This window comes from Hypanus sabinus, chromosome 19 (assembly GCF_030144855.1).
Source record: "Hypanus sabinus isolate sHypSab1 chromosome 19, sHypSab1.hap1, whole genome shotgun sequence".
NCBI lineage: Eukaryota > Metazoa > Chordata > Chondrichthyes > Myliobatiformes > Dasyatidae > Hypanus > Hypanus sabinus.
Window position 1 is genome coordinate 80,352,236 of NC_082724.1, and position 25,522 is coordinate 80,377,757.

General features: G+C 40.6%; 1 protein-coding gene across 4 annotated transcripts in view; it reads right to left on the reverse strand.

The window, feature by feature from the left end:
• Nucleotides 1-1,256, reverse strand: part of LOC132378093 (RNA-binding protein 5-like) — a 50,408-nt gene extending 49,152 nt beyond the window's left edge. For 3 of the 4 annotated variants that reach the window (XM_059944846.1, XM_059944845.1, XM_059944844.1), the window contains exon 1: nt 1,094-1,256. Coding sequence is in view for 1 of the 4 variants with exons in the window: in XM_059944845.1 (XP_059800828.1) it covers nt 1,094-1,095 (2 nt within the window). In the remaining 3 variants the exon portion in view is untranslated. The remainder of the gene's footprint in view (nt 1-1,093) is intronic. The other variant, XM_059944843.1, reaches the window with a different exon arrangement.
• Nucleotides 1,257-25,522: the final 24,266 nt, after the last annotated feature.

A 25,522-nucleotide genomic window follows, 5' to 3' on the forward strand; every position in this document is an offset into this window, starting at 1 on the left:
GGTTGGCACAACATCATGGGTTGAATGCACTGCTATAATGCTCTATGTTATGTTAAATTTCAGAGCTCAAGTAGTTATAATGGAACTTGAACCCACAATTTTTTGAGCCCGTTGGCATAAATAAGTCATAATTAATCTACCAAAATAAATCTAAAATTATTGGATGAATAAATGGCAAAGTTCAATATTGTTCATCGTACAATAATGCTCAATTTGATAGGGAGAAATAAGTCTGCTGTGAAAGTAGAAAAATAATTTAGATCTAATGAAATGTTTAAATGTAACAATATCCATACTGAATGCATTTCTACAGGCAAGAATAAAAAAGGCAGAAAGACAACCACCAAAATAAATATGCTTACTATCAGGCTTGTTCAAGCTAATCTTTGCAAAGAGCACAAAGGAAATAAGTACTGAATAAAATGCAGAAGAAAACAATAGTTTAACTTGAATTGGGAGGATCCAACCACATCGAAAGCAAACAGCAGTTCTTTCTGAAAAGCAGATTAAAACAAAAAGCATTTTAAACTACAGATCCAACATGATGTACTTGAAGGGAATATTTAGCTAAAAATAAAAATTGAGATAATAAATTAGGAAAACGTTTTAAGGTTGAACAGAAAGAAACTGAAATAGTACTGGCAGGTGGATGTGACAAAACAGATCTAGATTCAAACACAGAGCTGGAGGGGAGGGTCGTGCATTGGAAACCTTTGAACCAATAGCTAGCTGTTATGCTGCAGCCTTAATGTTGTAATGATAGATAACCGTGGAGAGATATTAAATCTCCTTATAACTTAGAACAAATAAAACGTTGGTGGTAGCCTTTTCAACAAATTTTTGAGAACGAACATCAAGAGCTTTTAAGCTGCACATATACAGGTAAGGAAACAATCAAGAATATTAAAATATACAATATTGCAGAGCTATTTTTTAAAAATATGGCCCATCTTTGATGTAGCTGTATTCGAAGAAAATAGTGTATATTGGGCTCCCTACGCCACCGCCGCGCCCGAGGGTGACACTTTCTATCACGGCGGCCTTTAACTGAGCACACGGCCAAACTCACACTCCCACCTCGACAAACACTCACATTTTCCACCAAAATATCCTCAACGGGCGCCAGGAAAATGCGCTCTGCCGTCAAGTGCTCAGGCTGCGGCGTAGTAATGGCTGGGATTTATCCAGAGAACTGGCCGAGAACCTGTCGCGTCGGCTCCGCTCGTCCCCGCAGCCAACACCGACAAAATGGCGACGCTTCTTTCCCCCTCAGAACGGTCGCGGGCTGCGCTGGGAAAGAGAAGGTCCGCACATCAGCTTCAGAGCGGCATTGGGCCGTCACGTGACACACAGCGCGCAAGACGGTTCGTCTATCGGCTTAACGCGATATTGGAGAAATGGGACGCTGGGAGAAAAAAAGGTCTTTCCCCTATTCACGCATTGAGTTTCATTGGAGCATTCAATCAACCGGAGGACACCGCGCAGAATGCTGGGAGGGAGAAGGTCTCCCCATCTCCATTGGCTTCAACGCAGCTTAGAAAATATTGAACACTAAATACTCTGCAGATGCTGGGGTCAAAGCAACACGCTGGAGGAACTCAGCAGGTCGGACAGCATCCGTAGAAACGAGCAATCAACATTTTGGGCCGAGACCCTACGTCAGGATTGAAGAGGGTGCGGGCAGGGGCCCTATAAAAAAGGTGGGGGGAGGGGGAAGGAGAAGGCTGGTCGGTGCCAGGTGAAAAACCAGGAAGGGGAAAGATCAAGGGGTGGGGGAGGGGATAGGCAGGAAAGGTGACGAAGGAATGTAAGGGGAAAGCACTATGGGTAGTAGAAGAAGGCGGAACCATGAGGGTTGTGCAGCTGGAGGAAGAGGTAGAGAATATTGTGTGGCATGCTGGGTGGTAGAAGGTCTGCATATTGGCATCAACCCAGAATTGGAAACATTCAGCAGATCAGGCAATATCTACAGAAACAGGCACACAGAATTCTTCCTCAGAATTGGAGAAGAGAGTAAACAAATTAGCCTCAAATAGAAAATACCAGGGGAACTCAGCAGATCAGGCAGCATCTATGGAGAGGAACAAAAGTTCCTCGGTTTTGTCAAGACTGGAAAGAAAGGGATGAAAAAAAAAGAAATGGGTGCAGCTGGAATAGGAAGGTGGAGGAGTGAAAGGAGTACAAGCTGACAGGTGATAAGTGAAGCCAGGTGTAAGGTAACAATGGAGAAGGTTGATAGAAAGATAGAGCAACGGAAATATCTCCTGGGCAAGGACAAGAATGTCATGGAGATAATTTGGGGCCTTCTGCCAGATTGAGACAGTTACAACAACAAATTTTAAATAGAGTTGATCAGGTGCATAAATAGCAGAGGTTTAGAAGGTTAAATGGGACTAGTTTGGATGCGCACATTGGTCAATATGAGCCTGTTGGCATCAACCTAACATTGAAGACCGAGATGAATAGGTATAGATACTGGAAACTGAGCAGATCAGGCAATATCTATGGAAGCAGGCACAGAGCTGATATGAGAAATTGGTTTGGATAAAAAAGTTGAGGAGCAGGGATAGGAGAGTGCAATGTCTAATACCATGCACTGTAGTTCTACTTAATGCTCTCCTGTGATAACTTATTAAAATTGTTCTAGAAGTCCTAATGCACTGTCCAAGCTGAAACCCATTTATTCTATTGAATCAAAACTCAAAATCCAAGGATTAGTCAGATTTATTTTCCCCTTCATGAATTTGCCTTGATTCTACCAACCCCATTATTATTTTCTTGTCATGGTCCCTCCTGGCAATCACCCACCTTGCTATTTACCTCAGGAACTGGGCCTCAATCACCTTGTTTAGTTCCCAATCACTCCCAGGTTCCACTAACTACAAATACCTGCTTTCCATCAGCAAAAGCAATATAAAAACCCTGTGACCCCAACAAAGAGCTGCCAGTTTGTTGGTCGACTCTGGTGTGAGTAACCTCGTTTCATGTTTCTTAGGACTGCCAGTTCTAAGTCTAGCATCACTCCTGGATACCGACTCCACACTCGCTACATTAATAACGCCTCCCGACTCTGCCTCCGTGCCCGTGTCCTGCACTTGGGTTCATCCACCGCCACACTTGTGTAACATTTCTATATGCTTTGATACCTGTTCCTTCATAACAGCATTTTTATTTTGCTGATATCAGGTTAACTCAGTTTCTCAACCAAGGTTCCACATATTCCTGGGGTTCCATGTGGGATCGTTATTTAAAAAAAAACATCGATTTTTGAACTTCACAGAATGTGCATTGCTACTGCTTGCAGTGGTGGGCAGTGACCGAGCAGACCTGTTAGCAATCTCATTAGGGGTCCCTCAGCCCTGTACGGCAGTGCGCAGTAAGATCGTGTTTATTCGGTTGAGTCCATTCTCAGTTTTTGACACAATAGAAGAGGTCATTGATAATTGGCAAGCGATGTATTGCATGGAGGGGAGGATGGTAGGCTGATGAGCACTTTCCGAGCATTGAATGGACTCGCCCAATTTTACATTTTATTAGCCCCTGTGTTTTACAGGCATGTCTGGCAGTCAAATGTGGGGATTTTTGATGGTACAGTCTTCTGAGTCATTCCACTGCACTAGTCCAACAACGGACGCAAAGAAGTCCATTTTCACAATGAAAGCTACTTATCAATGGGTTTTACATGGACTGGTGATCCAAGTTGTCCTATTCCATTATGCTGAGTCTGTGGCAAACAATTTACCAATGCAGCAGGCAGGGGATGAGGCATAATCACAACCAGTGGGATGATCTACAGGGCAATAGAGGCGTGGTGCAGTTAAAACAGAGCAACAAATACTGGACTGTAAGTTTTATATTTGAATGTTCACGGCATAAGAAATAAAATGAACAATCTTGAAATTCAGCTATAGATTGGCAAGTATGATGTTGTGGCCATCTCTGAAACTTGGCTAAAGGATGGCTGCCATTGGGAGCTGTACATTCAAGGATATACAGTGTATCGGAAAGATAGGTTAGGCAGAGGGGGTGGTGTGGCCCTATGTACAGCGGCATGCAAAAGTTTGGGCAACCCCTGGTCAAAATTTTTGTTACTGTGAATGGTTAAGTGAGTAGAAGATGAACTGATCTCCAAAAGTCATAAAGTTAAAGATGAAACATTCTTTTCAATGCTTTAAGCAAGATTAGAGTATTATTTTTGTTTTGTACAATTTTAGAGTGGAAAAAAAGAAAAGAAGCACCATGCAAAAATTTGGGCACCCCTAGAGATTTGAGCTCTTAGATTATTTTTACCAAGGTCTCAGGCCTTAATTAGCTTCTTAGGGCTATGGCTTGTTCATCATCATCGTTAGGAAAGGCCAGGTCCCAACAATCAGCAGCCATGGGCTCCTCTAAGCAACTGCCTAGCACTCTGAAAATAAAAATAAATGATGCTCACAAAGCAGGAGAAGGCTATAAGAAGATAGCAAAGCATTTTCAGTTAGCCGTTTCCTCAGTTCATAATGTAATTAAGAAATGGCAGTTAACAGGAACGGTGGAGGTCAAGTTGAGGTTTGGAATACCAAGAAATCTTTCCAAGAGAGCTGCTCGTAGGATTGCTAGAAAGGCAAATGAAAACCCCTATTTGACTGCAAAAGACCTTCAGGAAGATTTAGCAGACTCTGGAGAGGTGGTGCACTGTTCTGCTATGCAGCGACACCTGTCCAAATATGGCCTTCATGGAAGAGTCATCAGAAAAAAACCTTTCCTGTGTCCTCACCACAAAATTCATTGTCAGAAGTTTGCAAAGGTACATCTAAACAAGCTTGATGCATTTTGGAAACAAGTTCTGTGGACTGATGAAGTTTAAAATAGAACTTTTTGGCCACAATGAGCAAAGGTAAGGGTGCAGAATTTCAAGAAAAGAACACCTCTCCAACTGTTAAGTGCGGGGGTGGATCGATCATGCTTTGGGCTTGTGTTGCAGCCAGTGGCATGGGGAACTTTTCACTGGTAGAGGGAAGAATGAATTCAATTCAATTCCAGCAAATTCTGGAAGCAAACATCACACTGTCTGTAAAAAAGCTGAAGATGAAAAGAAGATAGCTTCTACGACAGAATAATGATCCTAAACACACCTCAAAATCCACAATGCTCTACCTCAAGAGGTGCAAGCTGAAGGTTTTACCATGGCCCTCACAGTCCCCCAACCTAAACATCATCGAAAATCTGTGGATAGGACTCAAAAGAACAGCGCATGCAGGACGGCCCAAGAATCTCACAGAACTAGAAGCTTCTTGCAAGGGAGAATGGGTGAAAATCCCCCAAACAAGAATTGAAAGACACTTAGCTGGCTACAGAAAGCATTTACAAGCTGTGATACTTGCCAAAGGGGGTGTTACTAAGTACTGACCATGCAGGGTACCCAAACTTTTGCTTCAGGCCCTTTTCCTTTTCTGTTATTTTGAAACTGTAAAAGATGGAAATAAAAAAGTAATCTTGATTAAAATATTAAAGGAATATGTCACCATCAACTTTATGCCTTTTTGAAATCAGGTCATCTTTTACTTGCTTAGCTATCCACAGTAACAGAAATTTTGACCAGGGATGCCCAAACTTTTGTATGCCACTGTATAAGAAATAATGTTGAATCATTAGAAAGGGATGACATAGCACCAGAAGGTGTAGAGTCTCTATGGATTGAGTTAAGAAATGGCAAGGGTAAAATGACTCAAATGCCAATTGTATACAGGTCTCCAAACAGCAGCCAGGATGTGGATAACAAATTACAGCAGGAGATAGGAAAGGCATGTCAGAAAGACATGATCTTTGGGGATTTTAACATGAAAGTAGATTGGGAAAAACTGGCCAGTACTGGACCTCAAGAGAGAATTTGTAGAATGTCGAAGGGATGGCTATTCAGAATAGATTGTTGCTGAGCCAACTAGGGGATCACCTGTGCTGCATTGGGTGTTGTGCAATGATCCAGAGAGTTGAAGGTTAAGGAACCCTTAGGGAACAGTGATCATAAAATGATCGCATTCACTTTGAACTTTGAGAAGGAGAAACTAAATTCCATTGTGTTAGCATTTCAGTGGAATAAAGGAAATTACTGTGGCATGAGAGGGGAACTGGCCAAAGCTGACTGGAAAGGGACACTAGCAGGAACGACAGCAGAGCAGCAGTGGCTGGAGTTTCTGCGAAAATGAGGGAGGTGTAAGACGTTCCAAATCATATTACAAATAATAAATTTTTGAATGGAAGAAGGACACTACTGTTGCTGACAAGTTAAGTCACAGCCAAAGTAAAAGCAAAAAAGAGGGCATACAAGGAAGCCATAGCTATTGGGAAGATAGAGACTAGGGAAACTTTTTAAAACTTGCAGAAGGAAACTAAGAAGGTCATTAGGAAGGAAAAGATGAATTATGAAAGGAAGCTGGCAACTAATAACAAACAAGATACTAAAAGCTTTTTTTAAGAATATACAGGTAGTCCCTGAGTTATGAACGTCTGACTTACAGACAACTCGTACTTAAGAACCAAGGAAGGAAAACATTGTCCGCCATTTTAAGTCAGATTGCAATGCCGTCTGCCATTTTAAGTCATTGCCGTTGACAATGTGTTGAGTGTGTAACTTTGTATTCGGCTTAAATTTTTCTTAGCAAGGTTCACCCTGACCCCCCCCCCCTCCCCATTCTGGTCGGCTGGTGGCGCAGTGAGATCAGCGCCGGGCTTGAGTACGGAGGTTTCCGAGTTCAATCCAGTGACAGACCACTCCTGTGCCAGGTTGATGTTGAGCTCACAACTCAACCTCATAAAAAAAAACTGCCACCTCCAGTTTAAGTTCCCACGCAGAATATTGTGGAGGATCAAATACCCAAACCCAGCACTGCCCCCACTTGTCCCATTTAACCCGTCTCAGTGCGATGGACCTTAGGACCTGGGGAATTCAGTGTGGTGGTCCCACAGTGTTTCTGTTCCATTGACAGGAAGCGATCACGATTGAAAATAAAGTGGAAATAATAAAGCGTATGGAAAGAGGTGAAACGTCATCGGCCATTGGAAAAGCGTTAGGCTACAGTCGGTCAACGATCGGAACAATTTTAAAGGATAAAGTGAGAATAATGGAGCATGTGAAAGACCTTGCCCCGATGAAAGCTACAATTATTACTAAGCAACACAGTGGTTTAATTATTGGAATACATATGTTTCTTAAGTGTTTTATATGCATAGAAAGGTAAAATATATACTATATACTAAGACAAATGTTTGACTAACTGACGCTAAATAATACTGGATGTACTTGTTCCAACTTGCGTAGAAATCCGACTTAAAGGTGGACTCAGGAACGGAACTCGTTCGTAACCCGGAGACTGCCTGTAAAGGGTAAAAGAGAGTCGAGGGTAGATTTAGGACCAGTAGAAAACGATGCTGGAAATAGTGTAATGAGAGATGCAGAGATGGTAGAGGAACTGAATGCGTATTTTGGCACAGTCTTTACAGTGGAAGACATCTTCAGAATACCAGACATTCAAGTGTGTCAGGAAAGTGCAGTGAAAATTACAACTGTGAAAGTGCTCATGAAGCTTAATGGTCTAAGGGTGGATGAATCTCCTGGACCTGATGAAATGCACCCTTGAGTTCTGAAGGAAGTAGCTGGAGAAATTGTATAGGCATTACCGATGATCTTTCAAAAATCAGTAGAGTCTGGCATTGTACTGGATGACTGGAAAATTGGAAATGTTACTCTGCTATTTAAGAAGCGTGGGAGGCAGCAGAAAGGAAACTATAGACCTGTTAGCCAGATATCAGTAGTTGGTAAGTTGTTGGAATCAATTGTTAGAGATGAGATTACCGAGTACCTGGAGGCACATGACAAGATAGGCCAAAGCCAGAATGGTTTCCCGAAACGAAAATCCTACCTGACTAACCTCCTGCAATTTGAGGAAATCACAAGCAGGCTGGACAAAGTTAGATGCAATAAATGTGGTGTACTTGTATTTTCAGAAGGCCTTTGACAAGGTGCCGCACAAGAGGCTGCTTAGCAAGATAAGAGCTCATGGAATTACAGGGATTTTACTAGCAGGGGTGAAGCGTTGGCTGATTGGCAGAAAACAGAGAGTGGAAATAAAGGGATCCTATTCTGGCTGACTGCTGGTTAGTAGTGGAATTCCACAGGGGTCGGTGTTGGGACCGCTGCTTTTTATGATGTATGTCAATGATTTGGACAATGGGATTAATGGATTTGTGGCTAAATTTGCCGATGATACAAGGATAGGTGGAGGAGCGGGTAGTGTTGAGGAAACAGGGAGCCTGCAGAGAGACTTATATAGTTATGGGGAAAGAGCAAAGAAGTGGCAAATGAAATACAATGTTGGAAAGTGTATAGTCATGCACTTTGGTGGAAGAAATAAATGGGCAGACCATTATTTAGATGGGGAGGCAATTCAAAAGGCAGAAATAGATAGGTTCTTGATTAGCCAGGGCATCAAAGGGTATGGGGAGAAGGCAGGGCAGTGGGGATGATTGGAAGAGTTGGATCAGCCCATGATCAGAGCAGACTCAATGTGCTGAATGGCTTACTTTTGCTCCTATATCTTATGGTCTGATGGCTCCAGCAAAATTAAAATACAACTCCATATCACACACAAAAGTGCTGATTATTTTAAACAGCTATTGGAATCCCAAAATAAACAGTAAGGCTTTTGTTAATAAAGTCACAGTCAGTAAATGAGTCCAAGAAGCAAGTTGTTTAGCAGCAAAACTTATTACCCAGAAAAGGAGAAATCAGACAGTTGTTGAGAACCTAATAATGCCAGCATGTAAAATTATAGTGGGTAAAATGCTAGGACAAGTGTTACGAACCCCGTAACTGGGTCACTTACCAGCAAAGATAGAGAGGTCCGTTGAAGTCTGATGATACTATTTTTAACAGTATTTATTAGTAAAAGTACACAAAAATAATATCGATGCAAATATACAGATAATATACGTCGTCAATACTAAATCTAAAAGTGCGGGTATAATAATAATAAGAAATAAGCTCTATCGTTGTCTAGGGGATAATGTATTGTCTGATGGAAATATAAAGTTCACTCAGTTCATGCAGGCTGCAGCCGTTGGGGACCGCTGTGTTGCAATGGTTGGAGAGAGAGAGAGAGATTTGGAGAAAAACTTGCCAGCTTTCCTTTTATGATTTCGATCCGTCAGGAGTCTCATTGTCGTGGCCTTTCACTTGTGGCCTCTCCTTTAGCTAAGCCGTTCTTCCGTGATGAGCCCGCCACCCTGGCAAGGGAGGACACACACGAGCTCTCACCGGCTTTCGCTATAAAACGCTATCTCGGGATTTCTAGCATTTCTCTTGGTGCGTCTAAAGGGATTGTTCCCCAGACCCCTCTTTTATCCTTACTCATGGGGTCTCAGATGTCAATCAGGTTGGGATGATGCAATCCCTCAACCAGACCACTCTGGTTGTCCCCTGAGGGTTTTCAATGAATAGTACAGTACTCAATACACAATTCCTCCTTCAAGAGACAATAGCAGTAATCTCTCTCTTTGTCAACAGGAGACATTCCACCTTGTGTATTCTGCGTTGTCTATAACAACCGCCTTTGCTGTTATCCTGTGTCTCTCTCATTACTGACATGCTGTGTATCTCTCTCATTTCCTGAGTATCAGACCCAAAATAATAGCGACTTTGCGATTCTCAAAAAGGGTGGTGGGGGTGGAGGGCGACTTTGCTCCCTTCATTCTTAACAACTGCTTTCGGTAAACTGGAGTTGTCCATGCGAAACATATGCTCTGACCAACGGAGTTTCTTAAGCAGCAAAGTGGCTTCAATGCTTGCAAGCTGAGCTTCTCCAGGACCTTGTTGTTGGAAACATGATCTGGCCTGCCGATACCCATGGTGGAGTAGAGGCAGTGTTGATGGAAGTGCTTAAGCAATTGGATTTGCTTGCAGTACAAGACCTGGGCTTCGGAGCTGTATTGCAGTGTTATGACAACTGCAGACCTGCACACCTGGATTTTTGTGGACAGACACAGCTGGTGGTTTTTCCACATATGTTTCTGGAGGCGCCCAAAGGCACTGCTGGCTCTGGCAATTCAATTGTCAATGTCCTTTACTACCTTAGCATTGTTGGAGATGACGCTGCCCATGTACGTGAACTGCTCAACCGTGGTGACAGGGTTAGGGTTAGAGAACTAGAAGATGCTTTGTCATCAGTGAATGCTACCATGGAACAAATTATGTCTTATTACGAGTCACATGATGAATGCACTCGTGAGGTTGAAGATGGCCTGAATGATTACAGTGACCGACTGGTGAGTGCTGAAGCTGCCATTGCAGCACTGCAGAGCGAAAATGCATTTCTGAAAGGAAAGCTAGGTGATCTCGAAAATCAGTTGCGGAGATCCAATTTGAGAGTGGTCGGCATTCCTGAAAATTTGGAAGGTTAGGACCCTGTTAAATTTATGATCGAATTATTTGATGAAATGCTGGGGACAAATTTCTTCCCAAGGCCTCTCGTGCTTTCACGTGCTTACCGAGTTGGGCCTAAACCATCTGGCGTCTCTGAAGCCAAGCAAACGAGACCAAGGATGTTCCTGGTTCTCTTTCACTACTTTCAAGGTAAGCAACACATCATTAGTAGATGGAAGCAGGAGCTGTATTTCCACGGGCATCGTGTGTTTTCTCATGAGGATTTTTAGTGCGGAGCTGGGGAGAAAACGGGCAGCGTTCAAGGAGGTGAATTCCATGCTTTACAGGATTGAGGTCATGTTCGGCCTCTTGTATCCTGCCCGGCATGAAGGTAAAAAGGATTATTTTGATACAAGAAGAGCAATGACCTTTCTTTCAAGCAGCATTGAAGGGGCCTCCTGCCGAGGTAAACTTCATTTTTGCAATCCACTTCTTTGTTTGTTTTTTCTAGTTTAATTTGTGGAACGCGATCAGGTTGAACTGCTATGCTACAGAATCTAATAAACAAAAACTTTCAACCAGCAAAATGTAAATATTTGGGATTTGCATCTCTGCCATTTAGTTTCCTATTTTTTTGTCTTTAAACACAAAGTACACTGCAGACGCTGTGGTCCAATCAACCCGTACAAATAAGCTGGAGGAACTCAGCAAGTCGGGCAGCATCCATGGAAACGAGCAGTCAACGTTTCAGGCCGAGACCCTTCGTCAGGACGGTCAACGTTTCAGGCCGAGACTCTTCGTCAGGACCCTTGTGACGGTAATCATTGACCCTAATGGTCGCTTTATTATAGTCTCTGGATCTGTTTTCCAGATACCTGTCATTTTGGTAAATGTTTATGCCCCTAACTGGGACGATATCCACTTTGCAAATAAGGTTTTGTCATTAATATCTAATGACATTAGATATTGTCATTCTGGTGATGTCATCATCGAGAATGGCAGCTTAAGTCATTAGCTCCTACACAAAAACGCGTATTAAGCCCCGTTAACCAATCAATTATAGTATTTTTCAAAAGTATTTGAATTGAAAAGAGGGGCAAGAATGGGGAAAAGGAATGGAAATAAAAAAAGCGACACTGCGGAGCCTGCGGCCGAGAGGAGTACAGTGAGCGGCTCTCCTACCCGACCACATGCTAGTGAGGCAGAAGCTGGGCCTCATTCAGGGAATTTTGACAGAGATAAGGGAGTTCCAGAAAGATATAAAACAGCAGCTACATGATATTAAGTCAGAGCTCGCCAACGTCAATCAAAAAATAGCAGTGGCAGAGACTCGAATTGAGAAAGTAGAAGATCATGTTCAAAACATGGAATGGATACTAAATAAGACGATAAAAATATTAAATCAACAAGAAGGTAAATTGCTTGACGTGGAGGGAAGATCACGGCGGAAAAATATTAGAATATACAACGTTCCCGAAGGAGCGGAGGGCTTGTCTATGACGGAGTTTGTCAGAAAGTTGCTGCGGGAGGCGTTGGAGCTTCCCTCGACTATGGAGTTGGAAATTGAGAGAGCACATCATGCGCTCGTCCCGAAGCCTACTCGAGATAGAGCAGATAAGCCACGCTCAATAATAATTAAATTCCTTCGATACAGTACTAAGGCGGAGATTCTACGAAGAGCCTGGAGTAAGAAGAAGGCGTTTTCAGATGATAAATTAATATATTTCGACCAAGATTAACCCCCCGTGGTCCTACAGAAACGTAAAGAATACTCTGACATAAAGCGAATACTAAAGCAAGAAAGGATTAGATTTCAAACTCCGTACCTTGTTAAACTTTGAGTGTTTTATCAAGATGGGATCCAACTGTATCAGACAGTGGAAGAGGCGGCTACAGACATGAAGGCCAGAGGGTTGCCCATCAGCATGATCAAACCGAGGGAAAGCCTGGCAGAGGAATTATCCCACTCTGCTTGAGAAATAGTGCGAGAATCGAGAAGGCAGGAGACGGGAGGAGGGCAAGAGAAGTATATCAGGAAGAGACTGAGCTTTCCGAAGACTGTCCTCACCCCCTCCAGAAGAGCCATAAGGTTTGGCTAACTTTAAAAATATTGAGAAGCTAAACGGAAGCAAAAGCAGACGGAGATATACCTATCTCGAGAAATACTTGTTATAATGTGGATTTTATATTACTTAGTTGTTATTCTTTATTTGCTCACTTACTCCTTTTTCCCCACCAAAATGAAAAAAAAAATGTGTGTGTGTGTGTGTATAGGAGGAGTACACTGGGAAATCTTTTCTGTGCAGTGGATTTGTTCACTGACTTTTATGAATACTGCAATGGGGGCCCTCAACTCACAAGTAGGAGGGGTTATCCCCCACAGCTAGACATTTCCTCTAGCTCAACGCAAGGTCATCTACTAGAGACCTCAGCCTTGGAATCACACGTTCGTTGCCATTTTTGTTATTATTTGCATTTTTTGGTTCTTATTTGTTCAGGGAGTAGATCGATTAAGTTTTATTCTAATTTCAATGATACATTGACAGATAAATGCAGATAGCTAAGGACAAAGTAAAATTCATTTATTTTAATGTCAATGGGCTATTAAATCCAATCAAACGTAATAGAATTTTATCCAAAATAAAAAAAAGAACAAGCTCATGTAGTATATTTACAGGAAATTCATTTAAGTGATAATGAGCATTGAAAACTAAAGAGAATGGGCTTAACTAATTTGTTTTTCTCCTCACATAAATCAGGACATAGAAGAGGAGTTGCTATTCTTATCTCAAGTAAGCTAAATTTTGAAAAAGTATTCGAAATGGGAGATAAAGAGGGCAGGTATATTGTGGTAAGGGGGAATATAGAAGGAAATTCAGATACTCTATTGAATATATATGCACCCCGGGAAGTGATATTGGTTTCTTTCAGAAAATTACTGAAATTATGGTAGTGGAAACAGAAGGTAGTGGTAATTATGAAGGTAATTATGGTAGTGGAACCAAACTTAGACTCTTCCAATAGAAAAACCTATGAAACAAAATCCTTACATAAGTAAGTTAAAACACTTTTTGAGGATGTTGGTTTAATTGATATATGGAGGGACCTTTTCCCTGACAGAAAGGATTATACCCATTATTCTGCTCCCCATTCTGTATTTACAAGAATAGAGTATTTCACAACAATTGGAAAAGACAAAGACAAAATAAACACCTGTGGAATTGGGACAATAGATGTAAGTGACCATGCATCTATATATTTATCTGTTGATTTTGACCTACAACCAAAGAATACTATTTGGAAACTAAATTCAAGTCTACTTGAATTCAAGTCTAAATTCAAGTCTTAAATTTGTACTTTAAGGAACAAATTAAAAAAGAAATTGGTCTCTACTTAGAATTTAATAATAATGGAGAGGTTTTACCTCCCATTTTATGAGATACTCTGAAGGCAGTCTTAAGAGGGAAAATTATAGCGATATCTTCATATAAGAAAAAAATAAGGAATAAAACATTAGAGGAATTACAAAATAGGCTGAAGGAACTAGAGAAAAAACACAAATTGAATTTGGCATAGGATACATTAGGGGAAATTTAAAAAATTAGGAATGAAATTAATAGTTTGGCTATGCAAGAAATCAGGAAAAAATTAATGTTTCTGAAACAGAGACATTATGAAAGTGGATCAAAGTCTATGAAAATACTGGCGTGGAAACTGAAAAAAAAGATAGCAGAAAATACAATTCATAGAGTTAGGGACCCAACAACGAAAATGATAAAAAATAAGCTAAGTGAAATTCAAGAAGCTTTTGAAGTGTTTTACAAAACTCTATATTCCAAAGTTCCAGGGGGAAGCATAACCCAAATTGACACCTTCTTGAATTCTCTAGAGTTACCCACTTTAAGCGAAGAACAAAATAGAACGATGACTACAAACATAACTTAAGTAGAACTAAAAGCTGCAATTAGTAGGCTTAAATTAAGCAAGTCACCAGGATCAGATGGGTGTATGGCAGAATGGTACAAAGAATTTAAAAATGAGTTAATTCCTGTTTTACTCCCCACACTGAACTGGGCTCTAAAAAAGGCACAAATGCCACCCAGTTGGAAGGAAGCGATAATCTCAGCTATACCGAAAGAAGGCAAGGATAAAATGGAATGCGGGTCATTTAGACCAATATCCGTTCTTAATGTAGATTATAGATTATTTACCTCCATCATGGCCAAACGATTAGAGGAGTTTCTACCCATACTGATACGTAACGATCAGACAGGTTTTATACAACAACGCCAGACACGAGACAATATACGAAGGACACTTCACATTATGGATCATATACAAAAAAATAAAATCGAAGCAATAGTGATAAGCGTGGACACTGAAAAGGCATTTGATTCGGTTAATTGGAATTTTCTTTACAGAGTTTTACATAGATTTGGTTTCCAAGACACAATTATTAAAACTATACAGATACTATATGACAACCCTACTGCGAGGATTAAAATCAATGGATATTTATCAAATAGTCTTACCCTAGAAAGGGGCACGAGACAGGGTTGTGCATGGTCACCACTACTCTTCGCATTATATCTTGAACTATTAGCTCAATACATCAGACAAAATGAAGATATCAGGGGAATTACTATTAGAGGGACAGAACATAAATTGGCTTGTTACGCGGATGACATTTTGATCTATCTAGGGCAACCAACATACTCTTTATGTAAATTGATGCAATCCTTTGAACAATATGGTCAATTATCAGGATACAAGATCAACATAGATAAAACCCTATTACTTTCATATTACTGTAGCCCACCAAGAGAAATTGAAAGTAGATATCCCTGGGCATGGCAAACGGAGTCTTTCAAATATTTGGGCATCATTATGTCAAAAGATTTGGCAAAATTATCGGAATGTAATTATCAGCCTTTATATAAAAAATTAAGGAAAATATGGCAAGATGGGACCTGATTCCCTTTTTAGTCTCAGTTCAAGGATTGAGTCTATTAAAATGAATATACTGCCCAGACTGTTATATCTCTTTCAGACCCTACCAATAGAGATTAATCAAAATCAATTCAATGAATGGAACAAGATGCTATCAAAGTATATTTGGCAGGGTAAAAGGCCTGGAGTTCATCTCAAAACTTTGCAATTAGCAACAGAAAAGGGGAGATGGGGCCTACCTTCTCCTAGAAATTATTATTTTGCAACACAGTTGAGAGCTGTGATATGTTGGTGCAACCCATCATATGATGCTCAATGGAAAAACATTGAGGAGCGGGTACTTCCCATCCCCATACAAGCAATTTTGGCTGCTAACAACCTGCAAAGGTACATAAATACTTTTGATAATCCATGGGTGAAATTGACTCTTAAAACATGGAAAACTACTATAAAGAATTAATCTAGAGGGAGATACTGCAATTTTTAAATGGTGTGCATATGACTTGGATTTTACACCAAATAAATTGGATGCTGGTTTAAGGATGGGACAGCTAAAGGGATAACAGTTCTTTTCAACATAATGAAAGAAGTTACACTGTTCAGTTTTGAAATGTTTAAAGAGAAACAATTATTAGAAAACAAGGTTTTTATCGGTATTTACAGATGTGACAATATGTTAATAAGATGCTGAAAAATGTAACCAAAGCAAGTACATGCTTGATAGAGCTCTTTAGCAAAGCATATAATTCAGATAACGGTAGTAGAATCATTTCAAGCATGTATAAGGGGTTGTCAAATCTTAAAACACATTCAACTTCATACATTAAAACAAAATGGGAGAAAGAAGGAGGGATAATTATATCTGAGGAAGAATGGACAACAATATGGAGATATCAATGGAAGTGTACCAGTTCACAGAAATGGAGGGAGTCTGGATGGAAAAACTTGATCAGATATTTTATTACACCCCCTCAGAAATCCCATTATGATAGTAACCTCCCTGTTTGCTGAAGAAATTGTGGAAATCAAAATGCAAATCATTATCATATTTTTTGGGACTGCCCTGTTATCAAAAACTATTGGAGGGGGATACACAATGCCCTACAAGACATCTTTAAATGTGAAATACCCTTGTGGAGTAAGACCATATGTTTTGGATATATACCTCAAGAATGGTTGAAAAGAGATAAATATTTAATGAATATACTGTTGGTGGCTGGTAAAAAGACTCTTACTAGGAAATGGTTATCACAGGAGAGCCCAACTTTAAATGCATGGATGGAAATTACAATGGACATTTACAAAATGGAGAAGATAACAGCATCTGTTAATCATATCCTACCGTAGCCCTGCTCTCAGCCCCATCTCCCTTGCTGATGGTCAACGATCGGAACAATTTTAAAGGATAAAGTGAGAAAGGCCCTGCCCCGATGAAAGCTACAATTATTACCAAGCAACGCAGTGGTTTAATTATTGGAATACGTACGTTTCGTAAGTGTTTTACGTGCATAGAAAGGTAAAATATATACTATATACCAAAACAAATGTTTGACTAACTGACGCTAAATAATACCAGATGTAGCTGTTCCGACTTACTTATTTTTTCGATCCCAATCTACGATAACCTACGCATATCCTCCCGTATACTTTAAATCATCTCTACATTACTTACAATACCTAATACAAAGTAAATGCTATGTAAAATGATTGTTATGCTGCATTGTGTAGGGAATAATGACAAGAAAAAAAAAGTCTGTACATGCTCAAACAACGAGTGCTGGAAGAGCACTTCCGAGTTTTCTCGATCCGCGGTTGATTGAATTCGCGGATAAGGAGGGCCGACTGCTGTTTCGTGGATGTCTGCGGAGAGTGAGAATTTCAGGTTTTATGCTGGTTTCTGGGTGCCTAAGGAGAGTGAGAAGGTTGTACGTTTGTTCGAGGGATGGGGTATGGGGGTTCTAAAATTTTCCTGTCATTCATTTTGGGGTTCTCTGCTGTTTCGAGGATGTCTGTGGGGAGTAAATATTTTGGGTTGTTTGCGGTGTACTTCGTCTGATATTAAATGGATCCACTGGACCATCGATTTACTTTCGAAACAGGGAGAAAATTTTAAAAACCAGAGGCGGGAGGGTCCTCAGGCAGGATTGCTAAAGGCTGACTGGCAGGTTAGCTTCAAGTGAGGCAACTGGCGGAGAGGGAGCCGGGAGAAAGCATGGCCAGCTCACGTTTGGGAAAGGAAAGGGAATTAAAGTAACATTAATGTTACTTTTGAAGGAATTAAAAATAACATTAGCAAATTTGCTGATGATACAAAGCTGGGTGGCAATGTGAAATGTCAGGAGGATGTTATGAGAATGCAGGGTGACTTGGACAGGTTGGGTGAGTGGGCAAATGTATGGCAGATGCAGTTTAATGTGGATAAATGTGAGGTTATCCACTTTGGTGGCAAGAACAGGAAGGCAGATTACTATCTTACTATCTAAGTGGAATCAAGTTAGGAAAAGAGGAAGTACAACGAGATCTAGGTGTTCTTGTACATCAGTCAATGAAAGCAAACATGCAGGTACAGCAGGCAGTGAAGAAAGCTAATGGCATGCTGGCCTTTATAACAAGAGGAATTGAGTATAGGAATAAAGAGGTCCTTCTGCAGCTGTACAGGGCCCTGGTGAGACCCCACCTGGAGTATTGTGTGCAGTTTTGGTCTCCAAATTTGAGGAAGGACATTCTTGCTATTGAGGGACTGCAGCGTAGGTTCACAAGATTAATTCCCGGAATAGCGGGACTGTCATATGTTGAAAGATTGGAGCGACTGAGCTTGTATACACTGGAATTTAGAAGGATGAGAGGGGATCTGATTGAGACATATAAAATTATTAAGGGATTGGACACGCTGGAGGCAGGAAGCATATTCCCGCTGATGGGTGAGTGCAGAACCAGAGGCCACAGTTTAAGAATAAGGGGAGGCCATTTAGAACTGAGATGTGGAAAAACTTTTTCACCCAGAGAGTGGTGGATATGTGGAATGCTCTGCCCCAGAAAGCAGTGGAGACCAAGTCTCTGGATGCATTCAAGAGAGAGGTGGATAGAGCTCTTACAGATAGCGGGGTCAAGGGATATGGGGAGAGGGCAGGAACCGGGTACTGATTGTGTATGATCAGCCATGATCACAGTGAATGGCGGTGCTGGCTAGAAGGGCCGAATGGCCTACTCCTGCACCTATTGTCTATCGTCTATTGTCTGTAAGCTGGAACAATTTGATTCATACTGGGAAAAATGTTTTAACTACATAATGCCTCATAGGCCTGATTTCATCCTCAATGAATATGGTGTAAAAAAAATCACTCCCTGCTTGTACATAGTTTTTTCCTTTTGCTTGTTTTTTCTTTTCACTCTTTTCTATAAGTGTATACCTCAGATAAATACTATGTGGAGATTTGCGACATATATGATTATATGATATGTATGTACAATGTCTGAAATACATCTTATGGAAATGTTTGTTTGATGATGAACTTCAATAAAAAATAAATTTAAAAAAATCTAACCTGAATACACACCAGCTAATCTTTTTAGGAGATTTGAACTGTGCTATTGACTCACTGCTTGATAGGTGTAGCTCTAAGGGAACATCTTCTGGTATGGCAAAGGCCTTCTCGATATTTATGCAACAAAATGGTTATATGGAGCCTTGGAGATATTTGAATCCATTGGTTAGGCAATTCTCTTTCTTTTCTCATGTTCACCACTCCTATTCTAGGCTAGACTATTTCTTTATAGATAGCTCCTTGATACTAATGATTAGACAATTTGATTACACTGCTATAGTTATATCTGATCACTTCCTGGTATCGTACTCTTTACTTTGGGAAGCTTTAAAAGCTTACTTGAGGGATCAAATAATATCTTATACTTAACATGCCAATACAGAACGTAAGAAGGAAATGCAAGTGTTATCACAATCTATTTCAGACCTGGATAGGCAATATTCTGAGGCACCCGCTACAGAATTATATAAAAGCCAGGCTGATTTGCAAGTGAAGTTTAATCTTCTATTTACAAACCTATCAGAACAATTAATTCTTAAGACATGTGGCCTCTATTATGAATATGGTGACAAGGCGAGCTGGCTTATGGCTCACCAGTTGAAGCGTCAAGCTGCATCACGACTTATTCCCCAGATAAGAGACACACACCAAAACTTGACAAGCAATCCAAAAGAGATTAATAACATCTTTGCAACTTTTTATTCCTCTCTGTATAAGAGAAATAACAAATTTCCCTCAGAAATAACAAATATGGAACGTTTTTTAGATGATTTGGAAATACCAACTCTTTAACCAGAGGAGGTGGAGAATTTAGATTGGGCTCTTGGGCAGGAAGAGATTAATAATGCTGTTATGGCTATGCAGTGTGGTAAGTCCCCAAACCCTGATGGTTATCCAATAGAATTTTATAAGAAATTTAAGGATAAGCTCATACCGGTTCTTCTAGAAGTGTTTCAGGAATCTTTGGAGAATGGTTCCTTACCCCCTACTCTTTCACAGGCAATTATTTCACTTCTTCTTAAAAAGGACCAGGACTCGACTGAATGTGGATCATATCGTCCCATCTCACTTTTGAACGTGGATGTGAAAATTTTGGCTAAAGAGCTTGTGTGCCATTTAGAACGCCCCCTTCCCAAGATAATCTCAGATGATCAAACAGGTTTTATTAAAAATTGCCATTCTATTATTAATATCTTTTGACTGGCTGATGTGGTTTATTCACCCATTGGCTCTCCAAGTCTGGAGGATGTTATCTCCTTGGATGTGGAGAAGGCATTCGATAGAGCGGAGTGGGTATACTTGTTTAGTGTTTCGGAGAAAATTGGATTTGGCAGAATATTTGTAGCCTGACAAATTATATCACTTGCCTTTAGCATGTATACAGATGAATTATTCTCGATCTCACTGTTTACCATTAACACATGGCACTCACCAAGGCTGCCCATTGTCCCCTCTTCTTTTTGCAATTGCAATTGAGCCTTTTTCTATTGCACTTAACTCTATTGCATGATTTCAAGGCATTAGGAGAGGGGCCATATATCCCTAAATGCTGATGACCACCTTCTTTATGTTAGCGACCCTGTAGGTAGCGGTCCTGCTATTGTGTCATTATTAGGTCAATTTGGAGCCTTCTCTGGCTATAAACCGAACCTTCAAAAAAGCAAATGCTTTCTCATTTAATAACCTGGCCCTACAGATCCAACAGGAATCTTTGCCTTTTGCTTTATCTCAAGATGGTTTTGTATACCTAGGAATACACATTACTTGCTCTTTTACATCTCTGTTTCAAGTTAACTTCAGGCCTCAGGTTAGCTAAATGAAGGCTGATTTTGAGAAATGGCGCAGTTTACCCCTTACTATAGCTAGGGGAATTCAATCAGTGAAAATGACGATACTTCCCAGATTTCTTTATTTGTTCCAGTGCTTGCCAGTTTTCTTATCTAAGTTATTTTTCAAGCCAGTCGACCAAGCCATAACCTCCTTTAATTGGGAAAATAAGGTCCCAAGGGTTAATAAGCACATTCTCCAAAGAGGTCGTGACGTAGGTGGAATGGGCCTTCCTAGCTTTATTCATTATTACTGGGCATCAAACTTTCAAAAGGTACTATTTTGGCTTCACCAGCCAGATATAAACTGGTGCCTGCTTGAGACACAGTCTTGCTACTCCTCGTCTCTCCCAGCTTTAGTGTATTCTTCCTTGCCATTGAAATCCTCTCAATTCACATCTAACCCGGTCGTGCTCTCCACCCTGAAAAATTTTTAATCAATTTCTCTGCCAATATAAGTTCACATCAGCTTCAGTTTTGGGTCCCATTCATAGAAACCATCTATTTTTCCCCTCTACACACGATTCAGCTTTTAGACAATGGGGTTTGAAAGGTCCTGTGCGCATTAAGGATTTGTACACTGATAATATATTTGATAGTGTTTATGACCTGTGCAGTAAATATGGCCTTCCGCATAATCATTTTTTTAAATACCTGCAGATTCACCACTTTGTCAAGGCAAAAATTCCTTCTTTTCCTGATCTACCACCTACTATGTTGTGGGATAAACTCACTCTTAGCTTTAATGATAAAGGGCTGATCTCTGTTCTATACTCTCAGCTGATGTCTTTGGAAGTTCAAGATCTAAACAAAACTAAGACTAGGTGGGAGGTTGACCTTGGTATGAATCTGGCTGAGGAATATTGGGCAAAAGCATTGAATTAGGGTTCATTCCTCATCATCATGTGCTAGACTTGGGCTCATACAATTTGAAGTTTTACACAGGGTACATTTAAGTAAAGCCAGGCTTGCTGACATATATCCTGGGACAGACGCTGGCTGTGACAGGTGTTCCTTCTCTCTGGCTGTTTTAGTACATGCATTTTGGTCTTGCCCTCGGCTTGATGGCTATTGGGCACTGGTTTTTAAAATTATCAGTGAGGCTTTGAGGTTGACACTGAGACCTTGCCCACTGATAGCTGTATTTGGTGTGGCGGATGATGCTTTGGGTTTAAATGCAAGCCAGTCGGATATCATTGCATTTACATTGCTTTTGGCCTGTAGGAGAATCTTGCTGGTCTGGAAATCTGCCACTCCCCCATCTGCTGTTGCTCGGTTAGAGGACGGAATGTTTTTTCTGAAATTAGAAAAGATTAAGTTCACTCTGAGGGGGTCTGTGAAAAAGTTCTATTTGAAATGGGGACCTTTCTTGTCATTAATTGGGAGTCTTAAGGAATTACTTACTAGTTGAGGGCATCTGATTGTACTTGGGAATTTGTCCCCCTTTTAGCATGCATATGGTTTACCTCACAGGGTGGTTGATGTATTGTAATACGAGTGTATTCTGGATCATCTGACATGTTGTGGATGTGTGTGGGCTTTCGTCTTGAAGGAGTGTTGGGGTATGGTTGTGAAATGTCCGTACTTGTATTTGTGAAGTGTTGTATTTGTAAATATGTTAGCTGCCATGGTATGTTTGGGGAGGGTGGGTGAGGGGAGTTTTGTTTGGGGTAAGATATAAAAGCAAAATGGAGGAAAATGTAATTCATTATGTATTCTGTATTGTGTCATTCCTTCAATACAAATTTTAATTAAAAGTAATTAAAGAGAAAAAGAAAAAATGTATTAAAAAAAGAGATGCTGTAACTCCTGCAAGATAGGGTTTGACAGGATGTGAAGCATAGTATGAAGAGAGCTATCTCTGGGGGTTCCTTGAGATCTTTGGTGTTAATTTTACTACAACAATACTTCTGTATGAAATGTTGTTTGCGACCCATGGCGATGGAGATAATAGAGTAGTCATAGGTGGATGTGATAGCATGGGTGATGCAGATTTTCACCTGGGTGATGTGATCGAATCTTAAGTTTTATTCATTATGGACTGTGCCTTAAAGAACCATGTCTGTGAGAGAGAGAGAGAGATGAGTGACGGTGGAAGACTGGCTGCAGTGCAAGCAGCTTGTTACAGAGACAGAGAGAGAGGGGAGGGGCTACATGATGGACAGTTGGTGTTCAGCACAATGGTATTGCTTGTTTCACAGGACACAGACCCACAAAGACTGGTGGTGGAAATTGCCCTGAACTTTTAAGTGTCCGCAAAGGGTGGGGCTGAGGATCGATTAAGAGGAATCGATCCATGACGATTAATGCGTGAAAACGGCGACCCTGTGGAATCTACCGGTGTATCTAACCTTGTCTGGGTTGCTGGATTGTCACTTGAAGACAGCGCTTTTAAGTTGGTCACGTTTGGCTGACTTGGATGATTTGGAGGACATCAAGAAAGATCGATGAGACCTGCTTATTCAGATGTAAAATATATCTCTCTCACTTCAATCCCGTGCATCTGATCTGAACTTTTCTTACATACCATTGTAAGACTAACTCTTGCCACCTGAGCTTGAATCAGTCTGGGAACTTTATTCACACCTATATATGCATAACACAATTAACTCTTGATTTACGTGGTTTAAGTTACTATATTAGGTAGTTACTAATAAAGTAGTGTTTTGTTACAGCAACACCAGACTCCAGGTGTGTTCCGTTGCTGCTGATGGTTGCGAGTACGTGACAGTAACAATATAATCTCACAGCTTCCTCAATCAGCCGTGTTGCCACATGGTGTTGCACCTATCTCTCTGAAATAGGATGTAGGTTACAATAATGTAGGTTCTAAGCATATAGTCAACTCCTTCCTTGTCAATCATGCTTAGATTGCATAATTAATCACTTTGGCCAACAAATCAATCCATCTTTCTCAGGGATGTGGCATGTGTTTTTCCAAGTGAGTTGAAAGGGTGCATGTATTCTTGATTTTAGTAAACCTAAAGGAACTTGGACAGGTACCTGGATAGGATGGTGAAGAAGGTATTTTCATCACTCAGGGTACTGAGTACAGAAGTTAGGAAATTATGTTGCAGTTAATATAAGATGTTGGTGAGGCCGTACTTGTATACTATTCTGATCACCCTGTGAAAATAAAGGTGTTATTAAACCAGAGAAATTGCAGAAAAGATTAACAAGGATGTTGCTTGTGGCCAAGTTACATTAATATACTCTATTCCAGCCTAATCTCCTATGCTGTCTGTGAAGCTGAGTTCACTTCTTTCTGCATCGGATAGTCATTATGAATGAGCTGCCAAGTGGGCTTGACAGAGGAAGGTCTTAGCCTTGTGCAATGGAACTGCAGAGCAGGTTCTGTTACATGAATGGTGACGTGTGAACTGGAGATGTGTATTCAGGGGTGGTGAACCTATGGCACGTGCAAGAGATTTGTTGACACATGGCATGCAGTGCCATCACCAGATTCTTTAAACCGTACTCATAATATAAATGTACATAATAATTATCTTCACTGCTAAATGAGACAGCACATGATTTGCTTACAACCCAAGATCAGTGAGAAATTTTCATGGAAAACATCTAATTGCAGCTTAGAACCAAATAGACGGTAGCGAGCACACATGAAGTTGGTTGATACTGTTTGAAATCCTCATAGAACTGGTGTACACATCAGAATTTTGACAGTAAATGGTTGGGCCAAATTGCAATGGTTTTGTTCTACTATATTTCTTCTTCTGTTGTTTGCGGGTGTTGGTGAACACTGGATATTCAGTGATAATAATGGTAAATGCTGTATGTCGTTTAACACAATCATGACTATTCATATAGAGTCATTGTTTTCAATGCAGAACTTGGTCAAGTCTATTTATGGTAGAATTACTGATGAAACTTGTGCCATGTGCATAGCTCTCAAAACAATCAAATACAAGTTGGAAATTAGCTTGGCGCTATTACAGCTAGGGGCATCGGAGTTTGTAGTTCAATCCCAGCATTCTCTGTAAGGAGTCTGTACGTCATCCCCATGAACGTGTGGGATCCCCCTGGGTGCCCCAGTCTCTTCTCACCGTCCAAAGATAGTGAATAGGTTGATTGGTCATTGTAAATCGTCCTGTGATTTGGTGGTTCTTGAGGGTTGCTGGGCTGCGCAGCTCGAAAGGCCAGAGGGCCAATTCACCGTATCTCCAGATAAATAAAAATAAAATAAAACTTGTCATCATTAGTGCAGCAATAAGTCTCACTGAAAGTAGTGTGTTAATTTTCCTTTCCTCAACGCAACAAACCTTACAATTTCACGTTCCCATTTCATATGTCACATATGAAATAAAATAACAGTACTATTTAGCAATGATTTTTCAATTGTCTTTTTAAAAGATTGATGTAAGTAATTATTGAACAGCAGTTCTAAAATGCTTCATTTATTCCAATTTGTTTCTGTTATACTTTGCTTCGTAGTAAAACATTAAATACATGTAAACAAACAACAGGATTTATTGTTACCATGTACACATTCACACATATCTTTTCATGGGTTGCAGCACAGATGTCCTTGCCCATTACCTCCTTAGCTGCTCTCCTTTAACTGTTCTCAGTTTCCCTCAACATGAATCTTTTCCTCTTCCTTGGCCCGCCAGCCTGTTTTCACAAGAGGGAGACACTAGAGACCTCAGATGCTGAGATCTGAAGCAGCACGTATTCTGCTGGAGAAAGTCGGTGGGTGAAGCAACATTGGTGAGAGGAAAGGAATTCTTGGGTTGAAACTCTGAGAGTGGAGAGGTGAGATGACCAGTTTAGAGAGGAAAAGGGGA